This window comes from Entelurus aequoreus, linkage group LG09, assembly GCF_033978785.1.
Source record: "Entelurus aequoreus isolate RoL-2023_Sb linkage group LG09, RoL_Eaeq_v1.1, whole genome shotgun sequence".
Taxonomy (NCBI): Eukaryota; Metazoa; Chordata; class Actinopteri; order Syngnathiformes; family Syngnathidae; genus Entelurus; species Entelurus aequoreus.
Window position 1 is genome coordinate 23,167,226 of NC_084739.1, and position 17,096 is coordinate 23,184,321.

Genomic DNA, 17,096 nt, shown 5'->3' on the forward strand with positions numbered 1-17,096 from the left:
CCGTACATTTGACACCCCTGATCTAAACTTTTCTGTATTTTTATTGTAATATTTTCAGAATGTGTTTGTTCTATTTTTAGCCAAATTAAGACAAAGAACACAATCTGAAGTTGTCTTTATTTTTTTTAGTTTTAATGCCATGATTTTAATAGTCTTTAATGATTTATGAGATCATAAACGTTACTTAATTCATTACCAAAAAAATACAGAAAAACAAACAATTTGGTTATGCATATGTACATGTATTCACTTTCTTCTGTCCTTCATGGATCTAAACTTTTAACGCTGCCGGTATTTTTTTCTATTTTTTTATTGTAATATTTTCAGAAATGTGTATGTTCTATTTCTAGCCAAAGTAAGACAAAATAAATTGATTGATTGATTGAAACTTGTGTTAGTAGATTGCACAGTTCACATATTCCTTACAATTGACCACTAAATGGTAACACCCGAATACGTTTTTCAATTTGTTTAAGTCGGGGTCCGCATAAATCAATTCATGGTAAAAATCTGGACTTGTCTTTATTTTTTTTTAGTTTTAATGCCAAGATTTTAATAGTCCGGCCCCACGTGTGCACATATTTTCCTCCATGCAGTCCCTGAGCTAAAATGAGTTTGACACCCCTTATATACATGATTAATGCGATCTTTTTTGTTGTTGTTGTAATTAATCACTAGTTAACTGGTTATTTTTTTTGGACAGCCCTAGTATGAATATGCCCTTTGAAGGGTGCATGTATGCACTTTTGGTTCCTACATAAGTCTCTTGTGTGCCTGTGTATGTGGATGCTGAGGCGCTGTCCAAGGTGCTGCATCCAGCATCCAGCATTCAGTCCCGCCCCTGCACGGAGCGTCACGTGACGCGCTCTGTCTGTGGAAAGCTGGCAGTCCGTGGACGAACTCAACAGGGGAAGCTCCACAGTCCACACACCGCACCTCCACTTCAACTGGATTCTCTACATCCTATATATACTCTTCGCCTGGACGCGCCATTGCCTTTTTCCTTCTTTATTGTCTTTCTTTGTGCGTGTTTTTTTTTTTTTTTAAAGGTGAGGACATCGTGGCAGGACGCAAATTAAAGGTAAATCCAGTATTATACTACTTTAGAGTGGAAGTGAACGGTCTCATATCGCGTTTTTTTATGGACATTACTTTAGTGCAGGTTGCTTTTGCACCAACTATAAGTCCCGTACGCAACGTATAGGTAGGCGTCAATGGAGCATTTTAATTATATATATATATATATATATATATATATATATATATATATATATATATATATATATATATATATATATATATATATATATATATATATATATATATATATATATATATATATATATATATATATATATATATATATGTGTTTTTTTTGTTTTTTAAAGAGGGTGAAACCACCACTTTGCATGATGTAATGTAAAGGAATGAGAACTGTAAAAGAAGCATTGAATTCAATCGCTTTGGGAGGGAAACCGTCGCACATAAAGTGTTACTTATTCAAAACATTTTGCTGCACCGTCCGCGTACGTGCACGCGCATCCTAAATTGTGGCAAACTGAGGCAAACACAATGCGCTCATTGCAAGTAACGTCTTTGCACGAATCCACCTTTTTTGTGAGGAAAATGACGCACTTTTTTTCTTGTGCCTCAACCCCCCATTCTCAAAATATACCATATTAATACATGTGCATTTTATGCAAGGGTACAGAAGTTACAGCACAATTTGCTGAGTGTGTTTCAACACAGCATATTAAATTATGTATGCTTTTTGATTGTGGTAGGCAGGAGTCGGTGTAATTATTGTACATGCTTAGTGTGAAAATATCCCCAAATGATCATATTTAATGTATGTACTGTACCAAAAGTGTATTAGTGCAATTCCCCTCATAGGTTGTGTGGAAATGATGATAGATGGTGTAACCGAGGCAGCACGGAAACATAATAAATTAACTCAACACGAATGCTGTCGGTTGATACATCGCAGCATATTATAGCAATCCCCAGACACAATGTAAATATGACTCCTACCAGCTGTAAGCAGGAAAAAAAAGAGGCTTAACGCTTTGAAAATGAATGGTGGATATGTTCGAGTCCACTTTATTTACTGTTGAGCAGGGGTGTCAAACTCATTTTAGATCGGGGGATCAGTTGGAGAAAAATCTACTCCTAAGTGGGCCGGACTGGTAAAATCACGGCACGATAACTTAAAAATAAAGACAACTTCAAATTGTTTTCTTTGTTTAAAAAATACCACAAGCAAATTCTGAAAATGTACAAATCATAATGTTGTTGTTTTTTTACACTTACATGTCACGGTTAATAATTTATTTGTCGTTATTTATATTTTCTGAATGCATGATGTGATACTGTTCATCAGTCAACTCATTGGGTGTTAATTTTCAATCAAGATAAAAAAAATTATGTTAACATCAAATGACAGGATGTTATTTATGTAGTTTGATCATTTGGTTTATGATCATTTGGTACATCATGTGGTTTATTTTGTACATATGTAGCATCATCTACAAAAGTACAAATAATTGCTATTGTGACATCTAGTGGACACATTTAGAACAGCTGTATATTTCATTCAAACATTTCAGGTTAATTTGTATACTTAGCAAACTCATCCCGCGGGCCGGATAAAACCTGTTCGCGGGCCTGATCCGGCCCCTCAGGCCGTACATTTGACACCCCTGCTGTAGAGGCTACGTTGTTGTCGTTGTGCAAGTTGGTTAACCGCTGCCCCATACCAGGTGTGTCCTGTTTGCCAATCAGGGGACAGGGGAGGGAGCCAGCATTCAGACAAACATAGTGGCAAAAAAAACACAAATAAAAGTGCTGGACAGGAAATGATATTGATTGCCATAAGAGATCATGACAGTATCATCAAAGTCAATTCAAATAAACCTTTCTGAGGTATACTCTATAGGAGTAAATATATGAATGAAGGGAAGTGCATCTTGGAAAAAGCAATAAACTGATAGCCAGGAGAGAGATGTGATGTGTACCCTTTGCAACATCGGCGATATAGACCCATTTTAGGGTCTATATCACTCTTTTTTTCCTGTTGCTATCACAAAAATGCAAAATCACTAATATCAGAGGTCTTCATTGTGTGGAATATGTTGTATGAAAACTGGGGATTTCAATCTAAACTGAACTAGACCTTTTTCCCTTTTAATGTAAAAAAAATCTACTTAAATTGTCGATGAGCTGAAGTCTCCCAAGACCATATGGATTGTCTTGTTTTTTTTTTTTTCCACATTTATTTCTTTTTTGTGGAAGCTTCCCCTGTACTCCTAAAACGCTGCCCACAAACGGGTGAACATTTGTCAAAGCTTTTATCACTGCTATGATTTCTGACAAATACACCACATGGTGGCACTGTTTTTAAACGGAAAAAGTTGGATTGACTTTCAAATGTGTCACACAGCTCAATGTGCTCTACAAAATGCCCTTTGTAAAGTTTAGTTAAAGGGCTAATATAATGCAAAACCAATATTTTCTCACCTGATGGCACCTGTTTTTTCTGTATTTGGGATCCTCATAAGTCCTGCAAATTTAAATTCAAACCATAAAGACGTGGTGGAAATATTAATGAACCACTTTAGACTTTTTCTAAACAAGCCGTTTAGAATTTAAGACGATTGTGACGTATTTTGCCTAAGTTAAGTCAGCGAATATCTCCATATATGGTCGAGATTTACCCGAAGAGCTTTGCGCAAGTCCGCCATTTTTATCAGTTGTAGTCCAAAGTTTTAGTCAATAAGTTGCTTCTTAGGCTGTATTTTCTTAAAGTGTTGCAGACTGGCTTAAACATGCACATGCATGCTAAAATCCTCCGCTTTTTCTAATCAAAAGTAGCGTACAGTTTTCTAACTAGGGTTGTACGGTATACAGTTATTAGCATTGTACCGCGATACTAATGAATCATATTCGTTACTATACTGCCTCTGAAAAGTACCGGCCCCCCCCCCACCCCGATACTACTATGATTAAATTGATATTTTTTGGCATCACAACATCTTCTTTTGTTTTTTTTTAATGTAAATTATGTTTATAAACTCAGGAAATATGCCCCTGGTCACATGAGGACTTTGAATATGACCAATGTATGATCCTTTAACGACTTGGTATCGGATTGATACCCAAATTTGTGGTATCATCCAAAACTAATGTAAAGTATCAAACAACAGAAGAATAAGTGAATATTACATTTTAACTGAAGTGTAGATAGAACATGTTAAAAGAGAACGTAAGCAGATATTAACAGTAAATGAACAAGTAGATTGATAATTTATTTTCAACCACTTGTCCTTAATAATTTTGACAAAATAATAGAATGGAAAATGACACAATATGTTACTGCATATGTCAGCAGCTAAATTAGGAGTCTTTGTTTGCTTACTTACTAATACAAGACAAGTTGTCTTGTATGTTCACTATTTTATTTAAGGACTCCATTACAATAAGACACATGTTTAATGTACCGTAAGATTTTTTGTTAAAATAAAGCTGCAATTTTTGTGGTCCCCTTTATTTAGAAAAGTACCGAAATGTACTGAAAAGTATCGAAATAATTTTGGTACCGGTACCAACATATTGGTATCGGGACAACATTAGTTCTGACCTTCATCTGTCAGTAGAAACGTTATGGAAGTGCTAAAAACTACATGGCTCACGGGTTGGAGACGGGGCTTGACCCGGAGGAGGGCTTTGGCACGTAAATAAGGCCGTCCTAAAAAAACTTTCAAAAAGTTGTGTGAAGATGGTCTGTAAAACAAAATCTATGCACAATTTAGACCAGTTCTTCTCAAATAGTGGGGCAGCACCCCCCTGGTGAGATGCGGTGCAATGCCAGGGGGACATGTATGGCCCCCAGGAACATGCTATCAGTGTCATGCAGTATCATGCTTCAAACCCCGCTTTGAAAAGCTGTGCACAACAGAACACACTCATTGTAGCTTTGAATCCAGACGTCCTCATTTAGATTAAAAAATCAGCACAAATTGTTTTAATTATTTTTGTTTTGCTGGTTAAAGTGTTTATGGGGTTAGCGTGGCTCGGTTGGTAGAGCAGCCATACCAGCGACATGAGGGTTCCAGGTTTTATCCCTGGTACCGCTATTCTAGTCACTGCCGTTGTGTCCTTGAGCAAGATAATTTACCCTCCTGCTCCCAGTGCACCCACACTGGTTTAAATATAGCTTGATAATGCAGATAATGGGTTTCACTTTGTAAAGCGCTTTGAATCTGTAGAGAAAAGCGCTATATAAATATAATTCACTTGTGAATATTGTGCATCTGAGTTAATGTTGCTGATACATTTGAATGTATTATTAATTATTGAGTTGTTGTTTTTTTGTCAAAAATGTTTATAGTTTAAATAAGGATCAACTTTTTTTAATGTCAAATTGATGCACTTGAACTATTTGCTGTTATAGATTTAAAAAATGTTAATTCTAGTTATTTATTTATCATACATTTTTTGGTTTTTGTTAATGTTAATACGGATACAATGTTATGCAGAGGTGTACTTGCATTTTTTTTACACAAATGATGCAATTTTTTTATCACCATTACATGTTATGTAGACCACAAGGAAGTGTTTTACGTGTAGAAAAAAAATATCAAAATATGACCCCTTTAAATCAGCACAACATTTTAGACTACATTTACACTGCAGGCCAAAGTGGCGCAAATCAGATTTTTTTATGTGATTTTTTTCCTGCTGACTGTTTACACTGCAAGTAAAATGTGATTTTTATCAGACTCTAGTGTAAACGCACACAATGTGGCCTCAGGGTCACTTGCATCCACACTTCGATAAAGTGCAAACAAAGGAAGTTGACCAGGAAGAAGTCGCTACTACTACAAAATAAAATAAAAGTTGTAACACCTTAAACATGAGTGTTTTTTTACATGAAAGTAAATGAAAGTTATATAATATATGAATGGATGTATATAGTAAAATATATTTGGGAGGGTTCTATTTTTTTTATGGATGTTAGGTAGAGAATACACGGACATCATTGGGATCTACGGGAGCTTTTTTTCCAATTCACATGTAAGCAAATACGCCACAGCATCAATTTCGGTCTTTCAACAATTGCTCTTCCTTCGGAATCAAAATATATTTATTAATATATTACATATAACCTATTATTTGTGCACTATTGACAAGTGATGCACCGAAAATGTGGTCGTCTTAAAATTAAAGTTAAAGTACCACTGACAGTCACAGACACACACTAGGTGTGGTGAAATTACTCTCTGCATTTGACTCATCCCCTTGTTCACCCCCTGGGAGGTGAGGGGAGCAGTGAGCAGCAGCGCCGGCCGCGCTCAGGAATCAATTTGGTGATTTAACCCCCAATTCCAACCCTTGATGCTGAGTGCCAAGCAGGGAGGTAATGGGTCCCATTTTTATAGTCTTTGGTATGACTCGGCCGGGGTTTGAACTCACGACCTATAGACTTTGTTCGCCGAAACCGGATCTTGTGATGAAATATCCACTGCGTCTTTCCGGCGAATGACATAGCTCACCTAAAGCTGATGAAAAAGTCACATTCGGGTCGCATTGCGTTTAGACTCGTCATATTTGAAACATTTAGATTTCAATGTAATTCGGAATACCTCCTGATGTGGCCTGAATTTGATGCCAAAAGATCAGGGGCCGTACTTATCAAGCTTCTTAGAGTGCCATTTTACACTTAAGTCCTGAGAATTTGCGAAATTTAGTCCTACTCTCAAACTTAAGAATAAAAGCTTTTTATCAACGTTCTTAAGTCTAAGAATCACTCCTACTCCCCACGATATTTAAGAGACCTTCAGAGGTGTCTTAAGTGGTTAGGAGTTGCCAGCAGGGGATGGCACTGAGGCGAGAGAGACGTGCGCGAACGTTCAGGGAACGGAACAATGTTGTTTTTTTTTGATGACGAGCAGCTGATCAAACGGTATCGTTTAGACAGAGCGGATATTATTTTTGTCACAGATTTAATACTTTTCGATTCCTTGTTGATTTCTGCATGTGTCTGCACCCACACCAGTTTCAAATTAGTTGCCTAATTAATGAATTGGAAACAAAATGTTATGACAGTAGCGTATGTGTGTGGCCGTGAGGTGAGTGACGTCAGTGAGTGTGTGGGCGATAGAAGAGAGGGAGCGGTAGCGTGAGTGCCGGCGGGGACTAGTTTGTTTTGTATTATTTTGTAGTTTATTGTCAAAATATACACTCCCATTGTCCACTTAAATATTTCCAAGATATTTCTTTATTCTTAGACAACGGATTCCCTTCCGTGATTGGTAATTTCTATGGACACAGAAATGACGTCACCTAAAATTCCGTTTACGGCACATAGTAATGTCGTAATTCAGCTCTGAGTGTGACACTTAAGATTCAGTCCTACACTTCGCTGAAAGTGTGAGTAAGACGCTTGATAACTAACTTTTAAGTGCAGCTTTCAGCGAAGAATTTATTTACTCTTAAGTCAACTCTTAGCAGACTTCTTAGGAGTAATTCTAAGAAGCTTGATAAGTACGGCCCCAGATCTGTGTCACTTGACAGGCAAATACATCAGAATTGGTGTGCAGTGTAAACGGGGCCTTAGAACAGTGGTTCTCAACCTTTTTTCAGTGATGTACACCCTGTGAATTTTTTTTTAATTCAAGTACCCCCTAATCAGAGCAAAGCATTTTTGGTTGAAAAAAAGAGATAAAGAAGTAAAATACAGCACTATATAACCAGTTTCTGATTTGTTAAATTGTATAACAGTGCAAAACATTGCTCATTTGTAGTGGTCTTTCTTGAACTATTTGGAAAAAAAGATAGGTTTTTATTTATATTTATGAAGGATTTTTGAATTGTTGCTATTTTTAGAATATTAAAAAAAAATCTCACGTACCCCTTGGCATACCTTCAAGTACCCCCAGGGGTACGCATACCCCCATTTGAGAACCACTGCCTTAGAAGACTAAGAAGCACTAGTCTGTAGAATTTAAGCAAGATTGTTTGAAAAACACCACCGTCGTCCACCAAGACATCTTTGCAGGGGTACCGGCAGGACTTAGTAACTATATTTGTATTACAAATGTCATGTGTTCAAACCTCTGGAGCTTTGTACGAATTTAGAGATATATTTAATCCAGAGCGTTTTAGCTAAATTCCAAATTCTCCATGCTGACATCATACTGTAGTATTTAAAGCTACATGTCAATCTAAAAGCAAAAGGCTGATTTTGTACTCAAATGTTTCTTTTGCAGGGAACTTGGAGAGTGTCTGGACGGACAGACTGCCTCTTTTGCTGAGCTCATCAAGCCACTTTGTGTCCATATGGCTTATTTTCACTTTGTTAGAGAGGACGCCGGGTGAAAAGCCCACAGCAAGGCTCTCAGTTACCAGCCAAAACCACGTTGGCATGAACATGAAGATTAAGGCTGCAGTGTCGACTCATGTGAAACCGTGCATTCGCTAACTGGCGTCAGGAGGAGCTCTTCCATGATCACAAACAATTTTTGTGTTTGAATCCCTTTCAGTTTTTCATTTTCCAGAGCCATGGCATAGAGGACCTTGAAGGAGTTCAGACTATTTTGGCACATAGGCAGTATTAGAATTTCCCCCTTAGGCTATAAACTGAATGTTTTTAGTCCATTAAAAATCTATTATTTTTTTTGCCCTAAAATGAGACGCCTAATTATATCTGGCTCTTTGTCACAGTCAAACCACTTTACATCTTGCTTAAGCAAAGGTTCCTATAAATAAATTCAGCCATCCACATAGATTAGTGTTCTCACAATGGTTTTACAAAAGCATCACAGTGCCCATTTTATTTGGGTCGGGCTGCTTATTTGTGGCTATGTCGAACTTGGCACTTGTCTAGAGTTTACAGGTGCAGAGGGACAGTGGGCACGATTCCCAGTTTGGAACGCGTGCTGCGAAAGTGAAATGAGTTTCAACATGAAAACAAAGAGCTCCCACGGGCTGCTGGTTTACTTTGACGACGAGGGATTTTGCGACTTTCTGGAACTCTTCATACTCCACGGGAGACTTAGCCTTCGTTTCTCCATCTTCTGCGCCGAGCCCGCCTCCGTCGTATCCGACGTGGCGGTCGATGACGGCCAGTGGCACGCCGTCACCATACGGAGAAACTTTAAGAACACGACCCTGGTGGTGGACGATGATGTCAAATGGGTGGAGGTGAAATCCAAAAGACGGGATATGACCGTTTTCAGCAATTTGTTTGTGGGCGGGATCCCGCCGGAGTTGCGGTCTGTGGCGTTACGTCTTACATCCGCCGCCATTAGGGATCAGGCGCCTTTCACCGGCTGGATAACAGACATAAAGGTCAACAACACGGCATCTGTCATGGTGGACAGCGCAGGGCTCTTAAAGGACCTTTGTGGCGCAGCTAACATGTGCTTGAACGGCGGAGTGTGCAGCTTAATCAACAACAAGCCCACATGCGACTGTTCTGACACTGGATTCCAAGGAACGGACTGCAGTGAAGGTAAGCTGTGCACACGCTCAGTTGGTACAAAATGTCCTCTGTAGCTAAATACAGAGTGAATTAAATTCCCTATTGCAATCAACATCCCTTCAAAAGTGACTCACCTCGCTCCTCTAGTTAGTGAAGGCCATTTATTTGTTCCAGTCTTTGGATGTTTGCCATTGATCTGCTGTTGTTTGGAATGAGTGAATCTCCTGCAAGGCCTCATTAGGAAAACATGCAGGTGCTCTCCTTCCCCAAAGGTGTTTTTGCATTCCTATCAAACAGGTCCGCCGGGATGGGTTGACCTATGAATCTGTTCCTCCAGTGGCTTCTTGCACCAAAAGGATGATTCACAACTTAAGAGGGACCGAACATTAAATAGACTTTTCATTAAACAATATTACAGCGTAAGAGGGTTAGAACCACACAAATTAACAATAAGGACTGTCAATGTGTGTGTGTGTGTGTGTGTGTGTGTGTGTGTGTGAATGGTTTGTCAACACATCTAAAAACTGAGTTTCCATTCATAGGAATAAAACACGCTGATATGCTTTGACATGTTTTTAAAAGCAGCGAGAAATTCACAATTGCATGGTTCTAAATTATACAAATATAGGGTAGTATGGGGAACACATATTCACCATTAGTTAGTTGCTTATTAACATGCAAATTAGTAACATATTGGCTCTTTTAATTAGTCATTCTAAGTACTTATTAATGCCCTATTCTGCATGGCCTTATTATACAACCAGTAAGCCATTAACTAAGTCTTCCCTCAATAACCTCAGAATTATTGCTTATTAGTAACCCTAACCCTTATATGTTCCCCTAGTGTCCAAATAACTCTAAATTTAGTCTTTGTTACTTTAATAAGCAACTAATTAATGGTGAATATGTTCCACATACCAAAGTGTTACCAAATATAGTATTTTATTATAGTAGGGAAGGGACTCATATGGCCCCATTCCTGGGTGCATCTCCCGTAAGAGGAGGGGGGGTCAAGCAAAACACATTTGAAGATATTAAACCCTCGACTGCCATTTGGATAGTGCGACCCTCCCCCAACAATTTGTCACATTTCGTGTGTAAGGTAAACCGCGATGAATGGGGGCATATGACTCCCCTTCCTACTGCAATTTGTAAATATAAAACATATTCATTGCATATGGAGGAAAATATAAAGTTGTGTTAATTTTATAGTTTGTTTTTGTTTTTATTCGTAATTTTTTAAAAATTATTTATAACTGCGTTTGGCTGACTTTCACTTCGCACAATGTCAGGTGGAATAGGCTCCAGCTTACCCGCGACCCCAGTAACAATAAGAGGCATATTAAATGGATGGATATTTTGTCATTTATTATAATTTTAACTAGTATAATAATAATGAATTACAATAATTCTACATTTTGTAGGAATGTGAATCTTACAACCACTCACGATTTGATTCAAGTCAGATTTTTGGGGTGGCGATTCGATTCAGAATCAGTTCTCGATTCAACCAGATTCTCGCAATACTGTATATTAATTATAATGGAAATGATAATAAAACAGGTTACAGGTTACAAAAGCTTCAGTTGGCTGATGGCGTATGACATTTACATGCAACAATTAAGCTCAGAGCTAGCTTAAAACATGTTTTCTTAAAAATTGATTCTTAAAAAAAAAAAAAAAAAATGTTTTTTGTGCAAAAATGTATTCTTAAAAATGAGGAATCAATTTAGAATCAAAATAAATAAGTATTGTGATTCGGATGTGAATGACGTTTTTTCAGCACGTCTAATATCTAGTTCAGTGATTCTCAAACTCTGGTACATGTATAAATAGTGGTACCGAGGCTCCAACTCGTATGCCAAATAATCACTTGATTATAGTACAGTGTTTTATATTTCTATATTCAAACACAGTGTAACTGTTCAAACTGTGTGTAATGTTACAGTAGTCGAATTTATTAAATATATTTGTTGAATAAAACTTCCGCCTTTTTTAAAATAAATACTTAGACCTTCTACACTACTGTATTTTAATGTTGGTCACTATGGTGGTACTTGGAGAGCCAATTTTTTGTGAAAAAAGTTTGAGAACCACAGGTCTAGTTGATATATTAATGGAAACAGAATGTCTTTATAGTTTTCTTAATATATTCCAAGTTAGGATTTGCACCTTTCTATACAGACCCAGATTTATCAAACTATTTTGTTTTACCAACACTTTTGTAATGTTTCTTATAGGTATTTCATTTGAACTTGTTTAGCGGAAGAACTTTGATAGTTAGGGTTTTTATATTTGTTGGTATTAGTTCAGATTGAAATGAGATATTCTTAGGAATGCAGTTTATTAAGAAATAATTCAAAATGCTCAAACTCAAAGCTTTGTCTTTGTTTCTTTAATGTTTATTTACTTATTAATTTAGGCACTTAAAGAATGTCTTGTTTAAAATCCATCCATCCATCCATTTTCTACCGCTTATCCCCTCAACCAGAAGGTATAATAATCACCAGAGTTTTTTTCTTCTTCTGTCTGTTAATTGGTTTGCTAGTTATGGGCCGATTCTGATTAAACCTTCAGTACAAATCCAAAATGGGATAAGGAACCAGATTTTGGAGGTGATCTGGACCATTTATACTACGCTACCTTATGTTTACATTATGAGTCTGAACCTCTCTGTTTGTATATGCTAGCACTCCTGCCTCCACCCACAAAGACAAATACAGTGCAGCCTATTTTGAAGAGACAGACGAAGAAAACAAACATTTTTTTTTTTTTAATATTGTATCCTTTATTTAATTATCTCTGCCAAGAGGTTATGTATTCGCCGGGGTTTGTTTCTTTGTTTCTTTTGTTAGCAATACAGCTCAAATAGTTACATTATTTTGATTAAGCTTTCAGGAAAATATCAGAAATAAGGGGCAAGTGATTAGATTTTAGGGGTGATATGGATTTTTTTGGATCATTTGTTTTTAAGGGATTCTTAACTAGGGCCTAGCAGAGGTCTGCACTATAGTTGTGTTTTAAATTTAAAATCAAATAGATTGAATGTTGTATTAGTCAAAAATCAACATGACATGTATTTGGAATACTATACAGTAGGAATACTTTTTTTTATACATTATTTAGGAACATATATCAAGGATTTACTTAGAATGCATGCTATACATTAAGATGTTCTACACTGCACTTTGATTGCACATGTTAGAATTTCAATTGAGTACCCCTGTGGTAAAAGAACAAATTGCACAAACTATTCACAATTGTTGAGTTGTTTAATTTCCTAGTCCTAACATTGATTGATTCTGAAATATTGGCATTTTTCTGCAAGTTGATAAAAGATCAACTAGATAAACAATTATTTGGCACTGATGAAATGGAATCGCCAGGAGCTTCAAAATACAGTAGATTGGCGATAACCATATAGATAGATAGATAGTACTTTATTGATTCCATATGCTGCACACAGCCTCTAGGATGAATATTTATATATGTATATTGGGCCTGTAGGGTCATGTAATATTTTATTAAAAATAAGCTCATTAGGTCAGCAGCCTAAGATGTTCTCACAGGATTGCCAATACTTATTGAGGCATGTACAACAATTCAAAATGTCATTTATGCAGTGTGCTTGTTTGATTTCCTGCGATTGTCATGTTTTTTTGATGGGCCTACAACGGCATGAGTGAACCTCGCGAACTCGGATAATGAATTCATAATGCTGCAGTTCATTAGCAGGCTTGAACTGAGTCAGTTTAAATGACTGAATGTAATTTTGTCTTTTTAGTGTTAATGTTACAACTCATAATATAGAGTAATAATATACAAAATGTACATCTACATATTTGGTGCAAAGTTGGCACTAAAATACATCCATTTTTTTTTCGGTTTGGAATTGGGAAAAACACAGTATTACATGTTTACTGCAAAAACACCCTTTCTCTGTAAGATATTTCAGTCCAAGCCGAGCAATCCAATAGTACATCAATTTAAGGTCAGGTTTATCAGTGGCCTAGTGGTTAGAGTGTCTGCCCTGAGATCGGTAGGTTGTGAGTTCAACCCCCAGCCCAGTCATACCAAAGACTATAAAAATGGGACCCATTACCTCCCTGCTTGGCATTCCAAGGGTTGTAATTGTGGGTTAAATCACCAAAAATGATTCCTGGGCGCGGCCAACGCTGCTGCCCACTGCTCCCCTCACCTCCCAGGGGGTGATCAAGGGTGATGGGTCAAATGCAGCGAATAATTTTGCCACACCTAGTGTGTGTGTGACAATCATTGGTACTCTAACTTTAACTTAAATTTTGGGTGAACACATAACCAACGTCTCCATTCAAGACTAATAATTTGTCCCAGAAGGTTGCAGAGAATTGCTTGATTTGTCCTCCTCCAACAGTTACACAGAAAGAATTAAAACTAATGCTTACATTTAAATTAGGGTCACGATTGATCACATGTTGGCCGTAGTCAACTCGCAGATATTGTATTAATATTGCATACCGGTATATGTATACACTTTTTTTTATTTATTCAACCTTTCATTCACAATCCCTATGTAAGACAAGATCTCATATGTTTTTCTTCTTTTTTTAATGCATACTAACATACGACAAGTACAAGGTGACTGACGATGCAGCTATTTCGAGTACTGTAATGCGCCCATAACACCCTCTAAAAAAACATCCAAAAACCGTCAACAATACTCCGTTTACATCTCCTGACCAGAATATTAAATGCGCTAAGGCCGAGGAACTAATATTAGTGGCGCTGTTAATGGGGTCGATAACATTTATTTATGAGCTAGAAGGCATTAAAACATACATATTTCATATCGTCTTACATAGGATATGTGAATAATAGGAAAAATAAATGAAATAAGTCCAGTTCCCCTTTAATAATTTTCAAGTTTTAAATAATCCAATATCAGCATTGGCCTTGACAATTTGCTTAATGCAAATGTTTGTTTATTCAACATTATACTTTTTTAAACAACTCGATACAAAAAAGACACACAATCTCTGACACACACACACACAAACACACACCACACACAGTCGGTGTGCTGGCGGCTTTTGGGACACGACTTGCTCCGTTGATGACTCTGCTTTCGGAAAATGAGGATGGCTTCGGTCTTGTCAGAAGACGCATCTTCGGGGCCTTAGGGCTAGCCTTGCAATTCAGTGTGTCCTGATCTCTGGTCATTCCTGCTGTGTACCCGCTTGTGGTTGCAGTGCCATTGCGTTTTCCCCGCATTTACGGTGTGGACCGACGGTCACATTAAAATAGGTGTCATTTAAGGAAATGTGTGTTAACTTGTTATTATCACGCTAACTTTGATGGCCCAAATTCAAATGTATAGGACTAATTTAACATAGAAACCAGGGCTGCTGTTGTAAACCGAATTTGCTACATGTAGAAAAAAAATCAACTGCAGTCCTATTTTTGTCTGGTAGATCCTAAAATGTCAGCATACTAGACAACAATTTCAATTTCAAAGTCATCTTACGTAAGTAACGCAAACACACTGATTTCACCTCAAAATTTAGACATTACCTGTCCATTAAATCATTTAAAAGCTGCTCTATTACTTTGATCAGATGAAAGGATTAGTGGCTTTTTTGTTGCACAACTGTCATCCCTCCCCTGCTCAACCAGAAGTGTGCACATTGCATGACTACGCCTGCACAAATCCCTTTGATCAGTTGGAACAAATTATTTAAATGTATTGTTTCATGGCTATATCGCTAAGTTCCTCTGAGTCCGTCCTCTCGTTTCTCATTAGAGAAATAGCATAAATGCGTAGGCAATTTTCATCCTGATAAGATGAAATCCTGTTTTCTATTCCATTGCACATTAGCTAAACATTAAAAAGAACCCGAGCTCCTCTAAAACGATGCAGCCGTTTATTTGCTCCATTGTCTGATTCATAGGCGGGGTTTGACATATGTTTGAACCACTGGAGGCTGCCTTGAACAGTAAAAACATACAGCTGTGTGCAGTGACCAGGTCATATTTCACAGTCTCAACCAACCTTTACTTCCAATAACAGAAATGTCATAAATCAACCTGTGCACTGGGGCTACAGATTCAGAGTTTTTTTTTTTTTTCACAATGGTCGCTCAGTGCACTTCCTTACCCTATTACCTGTCTGTGGGTGTTATTACAGCGCTCCGAGACTTAGTTTTGAGGCGACAGAAACTTCCAATAGTGTGTGACGGTAGAAGTACCAGCAAAACTGGTAAAAAAAAATGCAACACGGAACGACACAGGAGGTCCTTCATAGCGACAGCCATCAGACTGTATAATGCATATGTTCCTTCTTGACTGCACTTAAATGTAGAATATATGTATAATATAATAATATTATTCACATGTGAATAATGCTGTATAGTATTTATTGTCTATTGTGAGTGGACTGTGGTGCTGAATTTCCGCCTAGGGATCAATAAACTACTTTCTATTCTATTCTATTCTAAAACAGCTCAAAAACAACAAATAAATAAATGTATTTTTTTGCTGCATGATCACAACAGTAAAACCGTATTATTATTCATACAATATATTTTTTCTGATCCCTGAAGTAGTGGTGTGTGATATGGACAAAAAATATAGTACCCATCCCAATGCAAAATATATATATACAGTATATATATATACATGTATAGTGTTTTTTCGTAAAATTATATAAGTACGCATACATGAAATTATAACCAGTTTTGCTTTTCTTTTCTCATATTTGTAAGCATATTGGATATTTTTTAAACAAAAAGGTCATGACAAATTATTTTTTTTGACTGCTTATCATTTTTCTTATCATCACGTAAGGGTTTTGAGGTAACGTTACTACTCCCTTGCATTTTAAGACAGTCTCAGTATTGTTCTTCATGCCGTGTTTTCAAGTGATAGAAAATATTTGACAAGTTAAGTCATTTACCGACTCGTTAGTGGCATGTTTTGCAGGTTAGACAACCGTTGTTCGGTTGGTGTCAGACTTTTTTAATCCAAACAAACAAAGCCTTTTTCTGGCACCAATTCCTTTTCGTGTTTTGTTGGTTTAGCTTCCATTGTGGTCTCAGTCCGTGCAATGTTGTTGACATCCGTATTCAAGCCGGCACTCGTCGCAAAGTTATTTCAAGTCATGTAAAAATGCTACCGCTAAGGACTATCTTTGCTGCAGTTACATAAGCTGCAGTGCAATCCAATAGTGCTAATAGATACTTATATCGATCCATGTATGTTTTGGTATTTCAATTTTATTTTCATAAAGGGATATTAAAAAACAAAAAAACACTGTATTTATTTTATTTCGTTTAAAAATACAGAAAAGACAATTGAAAAACAGAGTGTTTTTCTTGTTTGGTTTTGAAAAAAAACCCCGGAAAAAACAGACCAAAACAGATCGTTTTTCTTTTGCAGACACCGGAAGTTATATTTTCAAAGTAAAAGCAGGGATACGGTCCCTTTCATTCATTCTATTTCAAATTCTTGAATGCAAATCAAAACACAAATTTTGGACCATTTTTTCTATTTTCATATCTGAAACAAAAGTTGAACAACTATTTAATGACACTTTTTAAAAACAACAATAGGAACTCCTGCTTAACAAAGGTGTTACCGT

The 17,096-nt window shown here is 36.9% G+C and overlaps 1 protein-coding gene across 16 annotated transcripts in view; it reads left to right on the top strand.

Moving 5' to 3' along the window:
* The first annotated feature begins 902 nt into the window (after window positions 1-902).
* LOC133657258 (neurexin-1a-like) overlaps window positions 903-17,096 on the top strand; it is a 623,384-nt gene continuing 607,190 nt past the window's right edge. For all 16 annotated transcript variants that reach the window (XM_062058360.1, XM_062058362.1, XM_062058372.1 and 13 more), the window contains exons 1-2: window positions 903-1,081; window positions 8,268-9,511. In XM_062058360.1, coding sequence (XP_061914344.1) covers window positions 8,800-9,511 — 712 coding nt within the window. In that variant the 5' untranslated portion in view covers window positions 903-1,081; window positions 8,268-8,799. The remainder of the gene's footprint in view (window positions 1,082-8,267; window positions 9,512-17,096) is intronic.